Source organism: Macrotis lagotis, chromosome 1, assembly GCF_037893015.1.
Source record: "Macrotis lagotis isolate mMagLag1 chromosome 1, bilby.v1.9.chrom.fasta, whole genome shotgun sequence".
Taxonomy (NCBI): Eukaryota; Metazoa; Chordata; class Mammalia; order Peramelemorphia; family Peramelidae; genus Macrotis; species Macrotis lagotis.
Genome location: NC_133658.1, coordinates 442258870 through 442280358, shown reverse-complemented (window position 1 = coordinate 442280358; position 21489 = coordinate 442258870). Strand labels below are relative to the sequence as shown.

At 36.9% G+C, this 21489-nt stretch overlaps 1 protein-coding gene across 5 annotated transcripts in view; it reads right to left on the bottom strand.

Annotated features, from left to right (window-relative positions):
• Positions 1 to 21489, bottom strand: part of FERMT2 (FERM domain containing kindlin 2) — a 127265-nt gene that overhangs the window by 15724 nt on the left and 90052 nt on the right. For all 5 annotated transcript variants that reach the window (XM_074213332.1, XM_074213333.1, XM_074213334.1 and 2 more), the window contains one exon: positions 18318 to 18442. In XM_074213332.1, the coding sequence (XP_074069433.1) occupies positions 18318 to 18442 (125 nt within the window). The remainder of the gene's footprint in view (positions 1 to 18317; positions 18443 to 21489) is intronic.

Sequence of the window (21489 nt, the reverse complement as noted above, 5' to 3'; positions counted from 1 at the left end):
GTCTCCTGATCTTCCCTCATATAGAATATGAAACAACAGAAATCGGATCTATAAAACCCAGAAAGAAAAACTCAGAATTTCTCTTCCAATCATGGCTGAATCCAGGTAGAGAGGATGGACTCTGCTGGAAGCATGGGACTTGACAGCCTGGATTAGCCTCCAATTAGCCAGATTAGGATTAGCCTGAATAGCTGCAGGGCAGGAGCCTGGGAGCCTGAGGGCCTGAGAACAAGACTGGCTTGATCAGCAGCTGGGTTAGAGCCTGGTTGGCCACTGGAGCTTGGGCCAACTAGGGAGCAGAAGCATTGGTTGTGGCCCTGACCATTTGGAGGATGCAGGCAGGGCTGGAGGGAGAGTACTGGTGTGGGAGAGGTACAGACATTGAGCCCTGAGCTCCTCTGGTCTGGAGGAACTCAGTCCATACCTTCATTTCAGCTGAAGCCTCTTCCCAGAACAAACCCAGTAACAGCTCACCTTCCATCCCAGGCTAAGGCCCAGCAGCAGAACCACCTCAACTATGAATGGGGATATTACCTCACCTCAGGGTATAGCCCACCATTGATCAAAGATAAAAGTAGTCAACAGCTTCAACCACTCCCACCAGGTCAAGGGATAGGGTCTCAATCAAGGCCACAGACAATCCAGAAAAAGGAACCAGAACCCCCTACTAGCTAACTGGAGATGTTACACTCAGGGAGCAAAACCTCTAGCACCACCTACTGGCTAGCTGGAGATATTATACTCTGAGTAAAGCCTCTAGGTATCCCAACACCAAAACTCTGTGAACCAGCCCATTCCTAAAGGTTGTAGGATAATGAAGAAAGACCAGTGCAAAGAAAGTTTCATAGAAAAATTCTTGGAAGAAAAGACTATCTCAGAGAGACCTAGAATCTCTGAGAATATGACTGCTCTCCAGCACAGAAAGACTTCCTTGAAGAAATAAAGAAGGAGTTTAAAAATCAATTGGAAAATTTGGGAGAGAAAATTAACACCTTGCAACAAGAAAACAATTCTCTCAAAACCTCGATTGATCAAATGGAAAACTCTTACAAAAACGGAATTGACCAACTGGAAAAGGAGTTGCAAAAGTTACGTAAATGAAGAAAATTCTTCTCTAAAAAAAAAAGAATGGAGTCTGTGGAAACTAATGACTTCATGAGACAGCAAGCATCTGTTAAACAAAACCAAAAAAACCAAAAAAAATATGAAAATGTAAAATACCTCATCAGCAAAATTACTGACCTCTAGAAGTATAGACCATCCTAAAAACATTGAAGAGAAAAAAAGCCTGGACTTAATATGACAGAATTTAGTGATGTACAATTGGCCTAATATCATGGAACCTGAGGGCAAAATAGCTATTGAAAGAATACATCAATCCTTTCCAGAAAGAGATCCTAAAATGAAAACACTAAGGAATGTGGTGGCCAAATTCCAGAACTATCAGATAAGAGAAAATCCTCTAAGCAGCCAGAAAGAAACAATTTAAATACTAAGGAGCAACAGTAAGGATTGTGCAGGACCTGGCTGCATCAACATTAAAGGATGGAAGGGCTTGGAATAAGATATTCTAAAGGGCAAGGGAGCCTGAAATGCAGCCAAGAATTCACTATCTGGCAAAACTGAGCCTTCTCTTCTAGGGGAAAAGATGGTCATTTAAAGAAATGGGAGACTTCCAAAAATTCCTGACAAAAAGACTAGAGCTAAATAGAAAATTTGAACATCAAACAGGAGGTTCAAGAGACACATGAAAAGGTTAAAAAAAATGAAGTAAAGAGAAAAAAACTGCTATCCAATAAGATGAAACTGGCTATATCCCAGCATGGGAAAAAGATTTTCATAACTCTTGAGAATTGTAACTCTATCAGAGAGAATACACTTAGCCAGAAGTGATGGCCATTCATGATTTATCCATGAGACTGCTATCTAATGGGAAGAAACTGGCTATATCCCTATTTGGTCGAAAGACTATAATAACTCTTGAGGTTTATAACTATATTAGAGTGAATATACTTAGCCTGAAGTGATGGATACTCATGATTTTCTGAGACTCAGATAAAATGATTTAAAAACACTACCTCCTTAAAAAGGGGACAGGAAGGAGACGGAAGGATGGAGGGGATTGAATGGGGGTAAATCTCATTACATAAAGAGGTACAAAAGACCTATTGTAATAGAGGGGAAGAAGGGAAGAGATGAGAAATAACTGAATCTTCTTCTCATCAGACTTGGCTTAAAATTAAATTACACACACACTCAGTTAACTTAAGAAACATTTTACCTTTCAAGTATTAAAAGGGGGAAAGGGGAGGGGGGAATGGAGACAGGAAGGGGAAGAAAAAGAGGAACTAACAGAAGGAAGAGAAGGAAAAAGAGAAAGAGGAAAGAAAGTGGAGGGGTTGGATATAGGAGGGCAAATACACTGAAGGTGGTGGTATTTGGAAATAAAATACAGGGGAATATGGATAATGTGAAAAAGGGAATCAGAGGGAAAATAGCATGAAAGGCAATAAAGAGTAGAGTAATTATAGCTTTGAATGTGAAAGGGATGAACTCTCCCTTAAAATGTAAGTGAATAGCAGAGTGGATTAAAAAACAGAAACCCACAATATGCTGCTTACAAGAAACTCATCTGAAGCAGAGAGATACATATAGAGTAAAGGTGAAAGGTTGGAGCAGAATATATTTTGCTTCAGCTGAGGTGAAAAAAGCATGAGTAGCAATCCTTATCTCAGACAAAGCAGCAGCAAAAATAGATAGTTTTAAAAGAGATAAGAAAGGAAACTATATCCTTCTAAAAGGTATATAGACAATAAAGTGATTTCAATACTGAATACATATGCACCCAATGGAATAGTATCCAAATTCTTAGAGGAGAAGCTGAAAGAACTTCAGGAAGACATAGACAGCAAAACTACTAGTGGGAGACCTCAACCTCCTACTCTACAATTTAGATAAATCTAATCATAAAATAAACAAGAAGAAGTTAAGGAGTTTAATAGATTGTTAGAAAACCCAGACATGATAGATTTATGGAGGAAATTGAATGGGGATAGAAAGGAATATACTTTTTTCCCTGCAGTACATGGCACTTACACAAAAATTGACCATGTACTAGGAAATAAAAGCAGAAAATAGCAAATTACATCTTTCTCAGATGATAATACAATAAAACTCATATGCAATATTGAGCCAGGGAGATACAGACCCTAAATTAATTGGAAACTAAATAATCTCATTTTAAAAAATGAGTGGATCAAACAAAAAATTATAGAAAGAATTAAATATTTCATCCTAGATAATGACAATAATGAAACAACATACTGAAACCTGTGGAATTCACTCAAAGCAGCTGTCAGGGGATATATAATATTTTTAAATGCTTACATGACTAAATTAGAAAAAGAGGAAATCAATGAACTAAAATAATGCAACTATGCAGATAAAAAAATTAGAGAAAGAACAAATGTAAACCCCAATTAAATAGCAAATTAGAAATTTTAAAAATTTAAGGAGAAATTGATAAAAATGAAAGCAAAGAACTATTGAATTAATAAATAAAACCAAGAGTTGGTTTTTATGAAAAATCCAATAAAATTGATAAAATTCTGGTCAATTTCATTAAAAAAAGAAAGAAGAAAACCAAATTGTTAGTATCATAAATGAAAAAGGTGAACTCACCACCAATGAGGAGGAAATTAATGATTCAGAATTATTTTGCTCAAGTCTATGCCAATAAATTTGACAGTCTAAGTGAAATGGATGAATATTTACAAAAATATAAGTTACCCAGGTTAAATGAAGAGGAGATTAAATACCTAAACAACCCTATCTCAGAAAAAGAAATTCAACAAGTCATCATTGAACTCCCTAAGTAAAAAATCTCCAGGGACTGATGAATTCACAAGTGAATCTATCAAACATTTAAGGAACAATTGGTTCCAATTCAATATAAACTCTTTGGAAAAATAGGTGAAGACAGAACTCTGCCTAACTCTTTCCATAAGACTAATATGGTGCTGATACCTAAACCAGGAAGAGTTAAAACAGAGAAAGAAAATTATATACCTTATCTCCCTGATGAATATAGGTGAAAAATTCTTAAATGAAATCTTAGCAAAACAATTGCAAGTTATCACTAGGATAATACATTCTGATCAAGTAGGATTTATCCCAGAAATGCAGGGTTGGTTAGTATTAATTAATTATAACAATAACATACCTATCAGAAATCTTATGATTATATCAATAGATGCTGAAAAAGCTTTTGACAGAATACAGCACCCATTCCTACTAAAAACACTAGAGAGTTTAGGAATAAATAGAAGTAACACCAAGAATACATCTATCCCCTCTGGAAAGAGATCTTAAAATGAAAACAGCAAAGAATGGTGTGGCCAAATTCCACCTATCAAACCATCAACAAGCATTATATGCAATGGGGATAGGCTAGAAACATTCCCAATAAGATCAGGGGTGAAACAAGGATGCCCATTATCACCACTACTATCCAATATCGTATTAGAAATGTTAGCTTCAGCAATAAGAGAAGAAATAGAAATTGAAGGAATTAGAATTGGGAAGGAAGAGACAAAACTCTCACTCTTTGAAGATGACATGATGGTTTAACTAGAGAATCCCCAAAAAATCATCTAAAATGCTACTGCAAACAATTACCAACTTTAGCAAAGTCACAGGATATGAAATAAATTCTCATAAATCCTTAACTTTTCTATATATGACTATCAACATACAGCAGGAAGAGCTAGAAAGAGAAATCCCATTCAAAGTAACTGCAGACAATATAAAATACCTGGGAGTCTATTTCGCAAGGCAAACTCAGAAAAATTTTGAAAACAATTACAAAACACTTCTCATACAAATAAAATCTGATTTAAATAACTGGGAAAACATAACTGCTCATGGATAGGTCAAGCTAATATAATAAAAATGACAATTCTAGTGCCCTGCCAAGTAAAATTCCAAAAAATTACTTTAATGGAAAAAAAGTGCAAAAGAAGGTGACTCAGCCCTACCAGATCTAAAATTATAAAGCATCAGTCATCAAAACTGTCTGGTATTGGCTATAAAATAGAGTGGTGGACCAGTGGTATAGACTAGGTGCAATAACAGGAAATGATTTTTTATATATATAACATTATAATAGATATATAAAATACTTATTTCATTTTTATATTATATATATGTATATATATATATATATGTATATATTATATATAAACAGTAATCTGCTGTTTGATAAACCCAAAGAGTCCAGCTCTCTTTGATAAAAACTGCTGGGAAAACTGGAAGTCAGTAAGGAAGAAACTTAGATTAGAACAACACCTCACACCCTATACCAAGATAAAATCAAAATGGATGCAAGATTGAGACATAAAAAACAGTATTAAGCAAACTAGAAGGTCAAGGAGTAGTTTACCTGTCAGATCTATGGAAAGGGAAGCAGTTTATGCCCAAGGAAGAGATTGGAGAACATCACTAAAAACAAACTATATGATTTTGATTACATTGAATTAAAAAACTTTTGCACTATAACCAAGATCAAAAGAAATGTAGTAAACTGGGAAATAATCTTTACAACTAGTAGTTATGGATTTTTAGGGGGGCCGAGCCAAGATGGCCATGTGAAGGCAGCATTTCCCAGAAACTCCTTCCCCCCAAACTCCAAAAGCCAAGAAATTATGACTCTAGCCAAAATTTAGAAGGGCAAACCCCACAGAAATACTGATACATTTTACCAGTCCAAGATAAATTAGAAGTTCCACAGGAAAGGTGTGTTTCACCGAGACAAGGGGTTGGAAAATGCTACAGCCGCAGCATAACCCAGCCCAGCCCAGGGATCACCAGAAACAGCTTGAACGAGTCGTGAGAGAACTCTCCTACACTAGAATGAGTGTGGAATGAGGAGCACCAGATGCAGAACCTGCAGCAAGAATCGGGGGAACCAAGCCTACACCTCCAGAACATAGCCCACAGATGGTAAGGGGGTCAGGAGAAATCTTTCTGCTACTGGGGCAGGACCCTGCTGTTTGCCCACACTCAGATCCAGGCTGCAGACCCAGGTTCCATACTAAGAAAGCAGGGACCCTCCTCACAGCTCCAGGGCAGAGGGGAGTGCCTGTGATCATCTACATATCAAAACACAGGGAAGAGAGCATATGCTCTTGGAGTTATAAAGGTCCCAGTGGGATGTCCCAATAATACTCAAAAACTCAGGAAGCACCCCAAAACCAGGCACAGACTGGAAAAATGAGTCAACAGAGAAAAAAGAGGAACAGCAATGAGAAATTCTTTGTCTATGATCCCAAGAAGCATCAAAATATTCAATCTGAGGATGAGGAAGTACAAGCTCCTGCATCTAAAGACTCCATAAAAAATGAAAGTTAGGGGGTGGGTAGGTGGTGCAGTGCATAGAGCTGTGACCCTGGAGTCAGGAGTACCTGAGTTCAAATCTGGCCTCAAACACTTAATTACGTAGCTGTGTGGCCTTGGTCAAACCACTTAACCCCATTTGCCTTGCAAAAACCTAAATAAAAAAAAAGAAAAAAAACAAAAGTTGGACTCAGGCTATGACAGAGCTCAAAAAAGATTCTGAAAATCAAGTAAGGGAGATAGAAGAAAAATTGGGAAAAAAATGAGAGACATGCAGGAAAAACATGGAAAAAGGATTCAGCAACTTCATCAAGGAGATCCAAAAAAATGCTGGAGAAAATAACATGTTGGAGCAGCTAGGTGGTACAGTGGACAGAGCCCTGGCCATGGAGTCAGGAGTATCTGAGTTCAAATCCAGCCTCAGACACTTAATAATTACTTAGCTGTGTGGCCTTGGGCAAGTCACTTTACCCCACTGCCTTGCAAAAAAAAAACTAAAACAAAACCCCAACCCCCCCCCCCCCAAAAAAAGCATGTTATAAACCAGCACAGGTCAAATGGATAAAACAGTTCAAAAATTATTGATGAGAAGAATGCTTTAAAAGGCAGAATTGGCAAGATAGAAAAGGAGATAAGAAAGCCCTCTAAGGAAAACAAATCCTTCAGATGTAGATTGGAGCTAAAGGAACCTGATGACTATACGAGAACTCAAGACACAATACTTCAATACCAAAAGAATGAAAAATTAGAAGAAAATGTGAAACATCTCATTGAAAAAAATGACTGATCTGGAAAACAGATTCTGAAAGATAATTTAAAATTACTGGGATACCTGAAAGTTATGATCAGGAAAAGAGCCTTGACCTTATTTTAAAAGAAATCCTACAGGAAAATCACCTAGATATCCTAGAAGAGGGAAAAATAGAAATTGAGAGAATCCACTGATCTCCCCTGGAGAGCCAAAAAAAAAACCCAATCCCCATGAATATGATAGCCAAGTTCCAGAACTCCCAAGTCAAGGAGAAAATATTACAAGAAGCAGAAGGACACAACTCAAATATTGTGGAGCTGCAGTCAGGATCACATAGGACCTTAGCAGCAACTACATTAAGGGCTTGTAGGGCTTGGAATATAATATTCTGGAAGGCAAAAGAGCTTGGAATACAGCCGATAATCAACTACCCAGCAAAACTGAACATCCTCTTTCAGGGGAAAAGATGGATTTTCATTGAACCAGGGGAATTTCAAATGTTCCTGTTGAAATTACCAGAGCTGAACAGAAGTTGGGCCTTCAAATAAAGGACTCAGGTGAAGCATAGAGAGTGGAGGAGAAGGGTAAAATGAGGAACTTAATGATGATGAACTGCATATATTCCTGCATAGAAAAATGATAGTGATAATATTCATATGAAACTTCTCATTTAATAGAGCAGGTAGAAGGAGTTTTCATAGACGAAGATGAAGCACAAGAGGGAGCTGAATTTGAAGATATATTGTAAAAATGGAGTCAATAGCTAAAAGGGAAATGCACTGGGAGTAAGAGAAAGGAGAGGTGGAATAGGCTAAGATATTTCGTACAAAATATTTTTTTTTTACAATGAGCTTTTGCAATGATATGGAAGGGTGGAAGGCAAGATGGAATGAGGGAATCTTCACTCTAATCAGAAATGACTCAGAGAGGAAACAGCATACATATTCAATAGTGTATAGACATTTAGAGTAAAAAGGAGAAAAGGGGGAGAGGGGGAAGAGGGGAGATGTGGGTGATAGAGGAGAGGATAGATCATAGGAGAGAATAGTCAGATATAACACATTTTCTTTTTTACTTTTTGCAAGGGGCTGGGATTGGGTGGACTGTCTGGTACCATGGGGTCTAAGGGGTGGTATGTGGACTTGGAGCTCTTGGTCCCAGGGCTGGTGATCAGTTCTACTCAGCTGACCTACAGCACATTTTAGAAGAGGGACAGAGTGAAAGGAGAGAGAAAATATAATATATGCTAGTGGGGAGGAATGGATATAGGGAATTACAATCAGCAAGAGCAACAGTGGAAAAATATGGAAGTAACTTTTATGATGGACTTATCATAAAGAATGTGATCCACCCAAGACAGAGCTGATGGTATCAGAACACAGAGTTAAACTTATTTTTTTCTCATTCCTTTACTTTATCATGAGGGTCTATATTTTTTTTGGGGGGAGAGGGTATTTTGTTTACTCTTAAACAAGAATACTTTAGTAATATATAAAAAGTCACTTGTACAAAAATATTCATAGCAGCTCTGTTTGTGGTGGCATAGAATTGGAAATTGATGTAAATGTCCTTCAATTGGGCAATGGCTTATCAAAATGTGGTACATGTATGCAATGGAACACTATTGCTCTATTAGAAGTCAGAAGGAATGGGAATTCAGAGAAGCCCAGAAAGATTTGCATGGACTGATGCTAAGTGAAATGAGCAGAACCAGAGGAACACTGTGCACCCTAGCAGCAACATGGGGGTGGGTGATGACCAACCTTGATGGACTTGCTCATTCCATTATTGCAACAATCAGGCACAATATTTTTTCTTCCTTAAGGATATGATTTCTCTCTCATCACATTCAACTTAGATCAACAAGATTGAGGGAAAAATTGTAAAAAATTCAAAATAAAATAAAATCAAAACAACAAAAACCAACTAGTATTTCTCACAAAGGACTTATTTCTAAAATATACAGAAAACTGAGTCAAATTAAAAAAAACCAAGCCATTCCCCAATTGACAAATGGTCAAATGATATACAAAGACAATTTTACATCTGTGGAAATCTTGTACACTCTAATAGCAACATGGGAGTGATAATCAACCTTGCTCATTCCATCAGTGCAACAATCAGGGACGATTTTAGGGTATCTGTGATGGAGAAAATCATCTGTATCCAGAGAAAGAATTGTGGAGTTTGAACAAAGACCAAAGACTATTGCCTTTAATTTAGAAAAAAACAGTTATCTTGTTATGTAATTTGTACTATCTCATACACTTAGATTAATGAATACCATTGAAACAACGTATAGACTAAGAGACTGCCTTCTGTGGGGGGTGGGGGGGAGGAGAGAAGCAAGAATAGGGGGAAAAATTGTAAAACTCAAAATAAATAAAATCTTTCTTTAAAAAATAACATTGTAAAAAAATTCACAAAAGGAGATCATATAACAGTCATAGGGAGCAAAAATTTACTCCTTATCCATCTAACCTACCCCATTCCCCTCCTGAGAACAAAAGAAAAGAACAATTCCCGCTTCAAACATGTATAATCAAGCAAAATTGAATGTCTGCACTAACCAGGTCAAAAACATCTCATTCTGCAACAATATCCTCTACCTCTCTATCAGGAAGTGGATGGTATACAATCAACAGTTCTCAGGATTTATGATTGATATTTATAATGACCAGAGTTTCAAAGTCTTTGAAAATCCTTTTTTCTTTTACCAGGTTTTTATCATAATAGGTTTTGTCACTGTTCTGCTTGTTTTCTTCACTTCTCTTTTATTCCCTTTAAAAATATTTTTATTAACATTTTATTTGTTTTCCAATTAGAAACAATAGTAGTATCTACCTATTATTTTTGTAAGATTTTGAATTTTACAATTCCCCCCCCTTCCCCCCTCCCCACAGAAGGCTGTTTGATAGTGTTTACATTGTTTCCATGCTTTGCACTGATCGAAACTGAATGTGTTACAAGAGTAAACATAAGAGTAAACATATACCCCTGCTCCCCAAGAAGATGAGAAACCTCAAGAATAGATAGAGGAAAAAAAAATGTACTTCAGTCTGTGTTCAGATTCCAATGGCTTGTCTCTGGGCCTTGTCATAAGTCCACCAGAGAAGTTGCTCCAATATTTTTCCCATAGGTGCTATTACTAGCTGTACTTCCAATCTATTCCTCCACACTCTCATAAATAATAAATTATAAATAGAATAAATTCTATTCTCTCTCTTCTTTGATCCTGGCCCTGTCCAAAAGTGTGTTGTACCCTTTCCCTTGACCTTCCCTCTCTTCTATCACCTATTCCCCCCCCCACCCCATTCTCCCTTATCCCGTCCCTTTCTTCTTATTTTTCTCTAGGTTAAGATAGATTCCTCACCCTATTAAGTGTGTGTTATTTCCCCTGTGAGCCATTTCTGATGAGAATGAAGGCTCACTCATTCCCCCTTTCCACCCCATTGAAAAAGCTTTTTCTTGACTCTTATGTGAAATTTCTTAGCTTCTTCTTCTTCATCTCCTTTCCCTTCCTCCCAGTATTTTCTTTTATAGCCCATTAACTCCATCTTTTTTACTATAATATACCATTATATTCTGCTTTTTCCTATGTCCAGTCTATATAGACTCCTTCTAACAGCTCTTATAAATGAGAAAGTTCATATGAGTTATCACTATCTTCTTCCCACGCAGGAATACAAACAGTTCGATAACATTAAGTTCCTCGTAGTTAGCCCTTCTCTTCCACCCCCCCTCTATGGTTCACCAGAGTCCTGTACTTGGAGATCAGACTTTCTGTTCAGCTCTGGTTGTTTCAATAGGAAAGCTTGAAAGTCCTGTTTCATTGAAAGTCCATCTTTTCCCCTGAATGAGGATGTTCAGTTTTGCTGGGTAGTTGATTCTCGGTTGTAAACCAAGATCTTTTGACTTCCAGAACTGAAATATTCCAGAATCATATTCCAATCCCTACGAGCCCTTAATGTAGATGCTGCCAGATCCTGTGTAATACTCATTATGGAGCATCGGTAGTTGAATGGTTTGTTTCTAGCAGCTTTTAGAATTTTCTCTTTGATTTGGGAGTTTGGGAATTTGGCTATAATATTCTTGGAAGTTTTTCTTTTGGGATCTCTTTCAGGAGGTGACTGGTCAATTGTCTCGATTTCTATTTTCCCTCTGCTTCTAGGATCTCAGGGCAATTTTGCTGTATTATTTCTTGAAAAATGAAGTCTAGGCTCTTCTCCTGATCAAGGCTTTCAAATAGCCCAATAATTTTTAAATTCTTTTTCCTGGATCTGTTTTCAAAAGGTCTGTTGTTTTTCCAATGAGATATTTCACATTTTCTTCTAATTTTTGCTTTTTTTTGGAAGAGTTTTATTTCTTCCTGATTTCCTGCAAAGTCATCAGGTTCCTTTAGTTCCATTCTGTATTTGAAGGAGTTATTTTCTTCAGAGAGCTTTTTTATCTCCTTTTCCAACTGGCCAATTCTGCTTTTTAAGGCATTCTCTTCATTTGCCTTTTGTTTTGCTTTTTCCATTAGGCCAAAACTGGTTTTTAACATACGATTTTTTCTTCAGTATTTTTTTGTATATCTTTCACCAAGCTGTTGATTTGGTTTTCATTATTTTTCTGCATCTCTTTCATTTCTCCTCCCAATTTTTCCTCCATCTCCCTTAACTGCTTTTCCTCTTTTTTTTTTTTGTTTTAGGTTTTTACAAGGCAAATGGGGTTAAGTGACTTGCCCAAGGCCACACAGCTAGGTAATTATTAAGTGTCTGAGGCTGCATTTGAACTCAGGTTCTTCCGACTCCAGGGCCAGTGCTCTATCCAATGCACCACCTAGCTGCCCCCCCTAATTGCTTTTTTAAAAAATTAATTTTTATTAAAGATATTATTTGAGTTTTACAATTTCCTCCCCATCTTGCTTCGCTCCCCCCCCCCCACAGAAAGCACTCTGTCAGTCTTTACTTTGTTTCCATGTTGTACCTTGATCCAAATTGGGTGTGATGAGAAAGAAATCATATCCTTAAAGAAGAGATGAGAAGTCTAAGAGGTAACAAGAATAGACAATAAGATATGTTTTTTTCTAAATTAAAGGGAATAGTCCTTGAACTTTGTTCAAACTCCACAGCTCCTTATCTGGATACAGATGCCACTCTCCTTTGGATATGGAAGCTTCGATTTTGTCTTCATCTGAGTATGTATTTTGATCTTCTATGGGACTAAAGTAATTCTCTATGGTCAGATTCTTCTTTTCCTGTTGTTTACTCATTTCCTCAGCCCAAGACAGCACTTCCAAAGCTTTGGGTTTTTTTTTAGGGGGGGGGCATACTTTATTATATGGGACCTTTATTCCTCCAAGGTCTTATGCTCTTTCCTGTGCTTGATATGTACATGACCACCTCTCTTCCCTCTGCCCTGGAGCTGTAAAGAGGAATCCTGCTATCTTAATATGGAAGGCCAAACTACAACCTGGATCTGAGTGTAGGCAAACAGCAGAGTCCTATCTCAAGGGAGAGCAGAGAAATTTCTGCAGTCTTCCCTGACCCCCTTACCATCTCTGGGGGTGCAGGCTGCTTTCTCCAGATTCTTGCTACAGATTCTACAGCTGGTGCTCCTCACTCCACACTCATTCTGGTGTAGCAGAGTTCTCTCCCAGCCCCTTAAAGCTGTTGCCAGTGATCTCTGGGCTGGGCTGGGCTGGGCTGGGCTGTGGCCGTGGCTTTTTTCCAAGCCCTGGCAAAACATGCCTTTCCTGTGGAATTTCTAAGTTATCCTGGACTAGTAAAATGTATCACTCAGTCTTTCTGTAGGTTCTGCCCCTCTAAATTTTGGCTAGAGTCATAATTTGTTGGCTTTTGGAGTTTTAGGGGGAAGGAGATCCTGGAAAATGCTGCGTTCATGAGACCATCTTGACTCCGTCCCCTCTCCTTTCACTTCTATATAGCAGTACATACAAGTACTGGTTTTTCTAAAACCATTCTCATAATTTCATATACAACATAATTTACCATACCATAACTTATTCACCAATCTCTCCAAAATTATAACCCTCCCTAAAATTTTCATTCTGTCACCTTAAATAGAATTATAAGTATTTTTCCTAAGTCCTCAGTATTTGTTTAGCTTAAAGTCACTTACTCTCCTTTTCCCTCTTACTTCCTTGTTGAGTGAAATATATTTCTGTACCCAACTGTGTATTTTCATTCTTTCTTCCTCTGACCAGATCTGATATGACAATGAGGTTCAACTCTCAGTTGTTCCTTGTCCTTGTTCACACAAGAGGAATATACTCACGCACCCTACAAATTTCCCTAACCTTCCTTTCTTCCTTTTTTTCTTTCCTTAGTTATATTCCTTTTCTCTTTCTCAAGGTCATCAAAACATATCATAACTGAGAATGGGAAGGGTGAGAGGAAGGCACTACCATCACTGTGAACATATCATACCTGATCTCCTCCAGTTACCTGCTCAAACTTCCAACTGTCCTGATATCCTAGGACTAGAAGGTAAAAATAGTACTCCTGAAAGAGTTTCCAAAATGAAAATGTCAAGGAATATTGTAACCAAATTGCAGATCTATCAGATCAAGGAGAAAATAATGAGAGCAGCTAAAAAGAAAAGTCAGGATTACTACATTAAAGAGAATCAGAAGAGTTGGAATATGATATTCTGGGGGACATAGAAGCTAGGATCACAACTAAGAATCAATAAGGTAAAATTATTTACATCCCTACAGGGGAAAATATTTAAAAACTGTGTTAGGACAGTTAGAAGGAGTATACATAGGAAGTGGATGTAGTATAAGTTGACTGAAGTGATGATATAAAAAAAAAATTAAGGGGTTAAAAAAAGGATTATACTGGGGAAAAAGGAAAGGGTTGGGTGGATAGGGAGAATGTAGAATGATGTAATTTATCATTTACCAATTTATTCAATTTATCAGTTGAAGAGACATGAAAGGCATAGCTCTTATATTAGGTCTTCTTTTAGAGGTAAAGAGAAGGGATGTTACTTTCATTGGATTTGGCTCAAAGAGGGAATAACATTCACATTCAGTTATACACATAACTGTGAATGTGATGAACTCCCATATAATAGAAGTTAAAAAATTAAAAACTAGAATCCTACAATGTCATTTACAAGAGAGACACACACATAAAGAATGAAGATAAAAGGCTAGAATATATTATGCTTCAGTTGAACTAAAAAAAGCAGTGAATCCTAATTACAAAGAAAAAACAAAAATAGATTTAATTGAGATAAGGAAACTACAACTTGCAATACTAATCACCAAGTGGCACAGCATCCAAATTCTTAGAGAAATTAAGTGAGATACAGAAACAAATAGACAGCAAAACTATATTCATGGGAAAACCTCAACCTCTCTCTCTAAAAACAAGAAAGAAGTTAAACAGGTGAACAGAATTTTGGAAAACTAAGATATAATAGACATCTGAGGAAAACTGAATGGGGAAAAGAATATATATTTTTCTCAATGGTACATAACACCTACACAAAATTTGGCAATGCTGTTGTTGTTATTGTTTTGTCCTCCTTAAAAAAATGTCATGTCAGGAGGTGGACCTGAGATGGTGGAGTGAAGGCAGGAAATCCCAGAAATTCTCCTCCTTACTACTCCAAATACTCTAGAATGGCGGAACCCCCAGGAAGAATGAGTGAAACAATTTTCCAGCCCAAGAAAACTTGGAAGATTTGCAGAAAGAATTTGTTACATTGGGGTTAGAAAGGGCTGGCCATGCCAAAGTAAACCTGTTCCAGTCACCCAGGAACAGCACGTAGGACGCCGGGGTTTGAGGAAGGATGGTGATTTCCAGACCTCTAAATTCAGGACAATTGCCAAGGAAAATTTGGAAGGTCAGTCCCTTCTTCCCTTATCTTTTCCTTTCTCCGTCCCGCCCCCACCTCCCTTCTAGTTAGGATAGATTTCTAAACCCAAGTGGGAATGTATCTTATTCTCTCTCTTGGCCAACAATCTATTGAAAAGAATTTATTCAATGTTCACTCTCCCTTCCTTCTCTCTAAACTTATAAATCTTCATGCCTCTTCACCTAGTGTTATTTATCTCTCAAGTACTATTAATCAAGTATCAACAATCACGGTTTTGATTATTTGGTTGATAGACTCATTATCAAAGTATCACAGATTGGTTGCCTGATAAGCAGCGTTGTCTCAAATTACATGAAAATATAAACATTTTTGAACCTTACCTCCTTTTTCAAGTACTCTAGAAGGACACACAATCCCCATGAGCTAAAGTATCATCCAAAGCCAAATTATTTCTTGAACTATTTATAACCCTCCCCCCGGGCCTATTTTTTCTTACACTTTATCCCCTCCCCTCCCCACCCAGGGTACTTAAAGTGCTCTAACTACTGGGAGGCTCTGGAGATCTCACCCAAGAACTTTACAAATGATTCTGTTACAAGAGACACTGACTCAGTATCTTACAGTTTATGACAAAGGTGCTAAGCACAGTGGAATTAAAATGGGTCAGTGGAGAACTTTAAAGGTAACACCCCTGCTTTTCATCAAGGTTTTTTGTCTCAAACATAGTGATGTCATCTTGGACCTCTTCAATGGAGAGACAAGACCCAACTATACCCATATCCTTTAAGTCCAATCTTCAATTATATTATACTCTTTAATTATCCTAAGAGAAGTAAAGTTCTCAAGAATTAGAAGTGTTATATCTTCCCTTTTAGTGTTGTACACAGTTTGATGGTCTTAACCAACATTTGTTTTGCTTTGTTTTGTTTTTTCCTTCCCCTTTTCATGTACTTTTATGCAATTCTTGAGCCATATATATTTGGTAATTGAATTCTCTGTTTGGTTCAGGTCTTTGTGTCAGGAAATTCTGGAAGTCCTCTCTTGTTGAACATCCAACTTTTTCCCCTGACAGTATATGCTGAATTTCACAGGGTAGTAAATTCTGGGTTGTAATCCCAGGTTTTTTGCCCTCCTATATATGGTATTCCAGGTCTTCCTAGTCCTTCAATGCTGAGGATAGGTCCTTTATGAGTCTGATTGTGGTTCTGTTATATTTGAATTGTTTTCTTTTTGCTGATTGCAATATTCGCTCCTTTATTGTAGAACGTGGCTATTACAACCCTTGGAGTCTCTTTCTAGAGGGGTTCTGTATATTCTTTCAACTTGTTGTTCTAGAAGATTTAGACAGTGTTCTCTAATAATTTCATTCATGTTGTTTTACAGTTTCTTTTTTCGATCTAGGCTTTCTGGTAATCTGATGACTCATAGCTTGTCTATCTATTTTCCAGGTCATTTGTTTTCCCTAAAAGGTACTGTATGTTTTCCTCAATTTTTTTCAGCTTTTTTATTTTGTTTGATAGAATCTTTTTTTTTTTTTTTGCAAGGCAAATGGGGTTAAGTGGCTTGCCCAAGACCACACAGCTAGGTAATTATTAAGTGTCTGAGACCGGATTTGAACCCAGGTACTCCTGACTCCAAGGCTGGTGCTTTATCCACTATCCACTACCCGCCCCTGTTTGATAGAATCTTGTAGTCTCATAGGTTCATTGGTTTCTATTCACACAATTCTAATTTTTAGAGTTTTATTTTCTTCAATTACCTTTTGTGTTTCCTTTTTAAAGGTGTTGAATTCTCTGGTTAATTTTTCATAATTTTCTTGCATGACTTTCATTTCTTTTTTCCATTTTTTCCTTCTTCCTCTCTTCTTTGATTTTTTAAATTCTTTTTTAAGCTTTTCAAAGAGCTTTTGGATTTGAGTCCAATTCATAGACTAGTTTGATACTTCCCCTGTAAGTGATTTTTCACTGATTTCTTCTTCAGACCCATGTCTGTTATCATCTTTGTCTTATCATCTTATCATTGTTATCATCTTTGTCTGAGCTTTTTTTGCTCATCTTTGTTGTTTTAACTCTGCTCCTGGGATACAGGGAGTATACAGCCAAGTTTGTTTGTTTGTTTGTTTGTTTTGCTGGAACTGGGGTCTGATCTCTGGACTGTCGTTGGCCAAGATGTTGCCTGTGTAGTCCTGGCCTTGCCTTTGCAGAGGCTTTTTTTTTTCCTCCTTTATGTCCAGGACTTAGAAGTGGTTTGTTCCCAACTTAGTCTTGTCTTTTGCCCTGGTGTTTTTTGTTTGGGGTCGGGATCATCCCTGCTGGACTGCTATCTAGCTACCAGGGCCTCTGCTGTTGTCAAGCTATTGGGACCAGGATTGCAGTGTGGTTAAAAGCCTCTAGCTGACTTTCCCTGCTCTCCTGCCTCCTGGACTTTACTTCTCCTTTTCCCTCAAAGAGACAGACCTTCACTAAAGATGTTCCATGATGTCTACCATTGAAAACTTCTTGAATCTTCTCTTTTTCTTGATGGGATCTGTATCTTGGATATCAGAATAGAGGCTACCTGTGGTAGGGTAAAGCTCTGGGAACATGTTAGTTTCATGCCACCATCTTGGTTCTGCCTTGGAAGTCTCATTTTATCTTTATAACAACTCTGGGAATAGGTGCTACTATTTTCCCAGGTAAGGAAACTGAGGTAAATGGAGGTTAAGTAGACAACTAATAAGTGTCTAAGGAAAAATTTGATAGATCTTCTTGATAATAAGTCTATCATTCTATCCACTGCACCATTAGCAACTTCTTTTCATGCTTTTGGATTTCATGAAATTTTGTATTTGATTTTGCCAGGTTATTTTTCATCAAAAACTAAAACCCTCCAGGGGAAAAAACCAGAAAAATTCTGCCCACCCACCCTGTCTTCTAATGAGGTTTTGTATTAGGAAATATGTCATGTGTACTATATTAGATGCAAATCTGACATTTGAAAATTGCGAAGTAAACTGCAAATTTTGACATAGGCATAGGAAAACAAAAGCTGTTAAAAGATACATATTTTCATATGACAACTATAAAATACAGAATGAAAATTCATAAAGAATAATTATTGTTCATATCAATAAAGACCTTTAGCCTTTGTAAAGTCAATTTATTAGACCCCACACATCTTGTAAAATGAAGGGTTAAACTTAAGATGCTCCCTAAGGTCCCTTTCAGCTCTCAATCCATAACGCTATATGTCAGGGAGAAGTAGAAGAGCACAAGAGACTATGTGAAAGTGAGATGTACAACCAGGAAAATATAAATATATAATAAAAAATAAAAATAAAAAAATACAGTTTTCTTACCTCTCAGGTTCATTTGATGAGCAGGAGTTCCACTAGACTCTTCCTTATTTTTATAGCAGGAAATAGATGTATCTTTAAAGGTGCACCAATACTGCTTATAACCTTTTAGTGTTAACTTCTTAGGCCTGTAAATTCAGGAAATTATAAAAATTAGCAGCTTACTAAAAAATTAAAGGTCTGTTTGTCAAATTTTATTTAAAAGGATGCTGACAAATATATTGGTTTTCTAAGCTAGTCAAACAAATATAAAATCTACTGTGAGGTTCTAGGTTCTAGAAATAAATATAGTTTGCATTTTTGTAATCAAAAAGGCAAATGGAATGGAAAAGCCTCAAACCCCAATACCTCTAATATTTAGTAAAACTCACAGGAAATAAATAGAACCTTGAATAAAAATATTTACTAAGAAGCAAATAATATTTTCCTAAGGTAACAACTAATCAAATTGAATATATTGTGGTATATTTGATGTGTGCAAAGCATTATATACATATTATCATTTGATTTTTTTAACAACCTTGTGAGGTCAGAACTAAAGGCATACCCCCATTTTTCAGAGGAGGAAACTGAAGCTCAGAGAAATTAAATGATTTTCATGTGACCACACAGCTAGAAAATACTGGAGGTGTGACCTGAATATATGTGTCCCTTTTTTAGGTTATTAGTCTGGCACTTTTTCTATCACATCATAAAATGTTCCTGAAATTCTCTGACTGGAACAATCTTATTATGGTAAGGTGCAAATGATTACAATAATGATAACAATACAAATAATTTCAGATTTAAATCACAGAAAAACACTAATAATTTCTGGATATAGGTTTCCTGAAATACTAAATTTAGTAAAGGCTATTTCTTTATCAAGAAGTTTTATTACATAACTGGAAAATATTTTTCCAGTGAATTTTCTTTAAAACTGCACTAAGGTAATTATATTCCTATATTATTAAAGCAGTATTTAGGCTGTCTAGTTTAAGAGCAAGGTGCTGATGAAGCCAAAGGGACAGGCTTGTATAAAGAAATGTCAGGAGTATATTATAAGAACAAACTGTTTTTAAAGAATTGTTTTAAAAATGAGCAATCTCATAATTGTAATTAGAAAAGGAAAACCCAACAAAGGGATGTGAAAATCTAAATCTGTGGGGAGAATATAATTGAACCTAATCTCCACCTTTACCAGCTCCTTTATTTTTCTGATATCTTCTATTCTTTTGGCTCCTGACTCACTTCAGGCCCTAGGCATCCTCCAAGTGGCAGTTCAAGAAGAGGTTGCAGGAGTAGCATATTACTGAAAGGAGATGGTGATTTGTTCTGAGAAGTCTTTGCCCTTGGGTCACCCGTACAAGCTGCTTATTCATTCCTTTACTGTATTCAATAGCTATTATCAGTGCTTTCTGTTCATTCTTCTCATATCTCTAGTTTCTTGACCCTTGGGCTCTTCACTCATGGAATGAAGTTTTTTACAGCAGAGGTCCTTAGGGGTTTCAGTTTGTTGGGAAGAAAGGATACTACCAAGAAATTTATTTGCCTAAAATTGTCCTAGTCACATCAGGTCATAGGGTTACACCACAGCTCCTAGCATTTAGTATGTCTGATGGATGGAAGCTATAAATTTTGGAAGTAGAATGCTCTACCTTTACTAGTAGCCAAGCACCACCACCTTGCAGATGCCTTGGATAAAATTCAAAAGTTTTGACTTGAAATAGTTACAACCCTGGGCCTATACAGGAACTGATGAACGGTCTTCAGGGTTTTTTTGCTCTGAATTACCTTTCTAGTTACATTATTACTTTAGGACTTATTTGACTTTTTCCAATAGACTTTCCCCAGTTACCCTTGTCCTCCTTCCAACTTTTTGGCTTTCTTTTGAATCTCGACTTTCCCCATTAGAATGTAATTCTTGGAGGGCAAGATCTTTTTTATATTTGTATCCCAGTGCTTAGGCACAGTGCCTGGCAGATAGTAGATACTTATTAAATATTTACTGACTGATTGATTACTGAACTTTTTTCCTCTTCCTGACATTGCTGAGTTTTCTAAATATTGAGGCAATTGTATTATTTGGTGTGGAAAGAGAGAAAACTTCCCCTTTACTCTTCTATATTCTCAAGTTTCCTCATAAATGTTACATGGAACATCTATCTACAAAGTACTCAGACCGCCCCTTATACTTCCTACAAGATGGTAGCACATTTTTTGAAGAATCTGTTAATAGACCCTATTTCCCAGAGGCAAGGTCCAGCAAGCAGGTTGTACCCTGAGTTTTGGCATAATGATAATTCTTTGTGCTCTGGATGATCTCACCCTCTGGTAAAAGTATATAGCTTGGACCAGCACCAGGTGTTCACTAAGGGATTTATCTTTCCTTATTTCCTAAGGCAATCCATCATATGTTCACGATCCTTATTCCTAGTAACTGCTCCCCTCTTCCTATTAAGGAACTCTGATTTTATACTTCAGAGGAGGAAACTGAAGCTCAGAGAAGTTAAATGATTTTCATGTGACCACACAGACAGAAAATACTGGAGGTGAGATCTGAATATATGTGTCACTCTTTAGGTTTTCAGTCTGGTACTCTTTCCACCACATCATTAAATGTTCCTGAAATTCTGACTGGATTCTATTCCAGCGTATGCCTTTAGTTCTGACCTTATAAAATTGTTAGAAAAACCAAACGTAATTATGATCCCCAAGATATGAAACAATGATTTTTCCCATGGGACCAAATAATGCTTGTATTACAAGTCCCAAGAAATACCAACCATGAAGACTGTCTCAAGAACTAGGAATGATTGTGTTGTGGGCCAACCTATACATATACATATATATATGTATATGTATACACATATATGTAGATAGATAGCTAGATATAGATATTATATTATATGTTTTATATATACGTATATATCAGGATTAAGTCCGCCTTCCTCGGGGGTGGGGGGGTCCTTCAACCTGCAGATCTCTGGCCTGCTCTATTTTGACTCTAGTCATCTCCAGTTTAGAGGCTGATGTCAGTTTGATTCACAGATCTATGCCAGGATTTCTTAAAGGAATGGGGATCATAGATCCCATTTGGTAATCAGGGGAAGCTTATGGGATCTTTCTCAGAATAAAATTTATTGTCTATATTCAAATCAGAGTTTGTGGAAATAAAGATTTAAGTTTTTCCCTA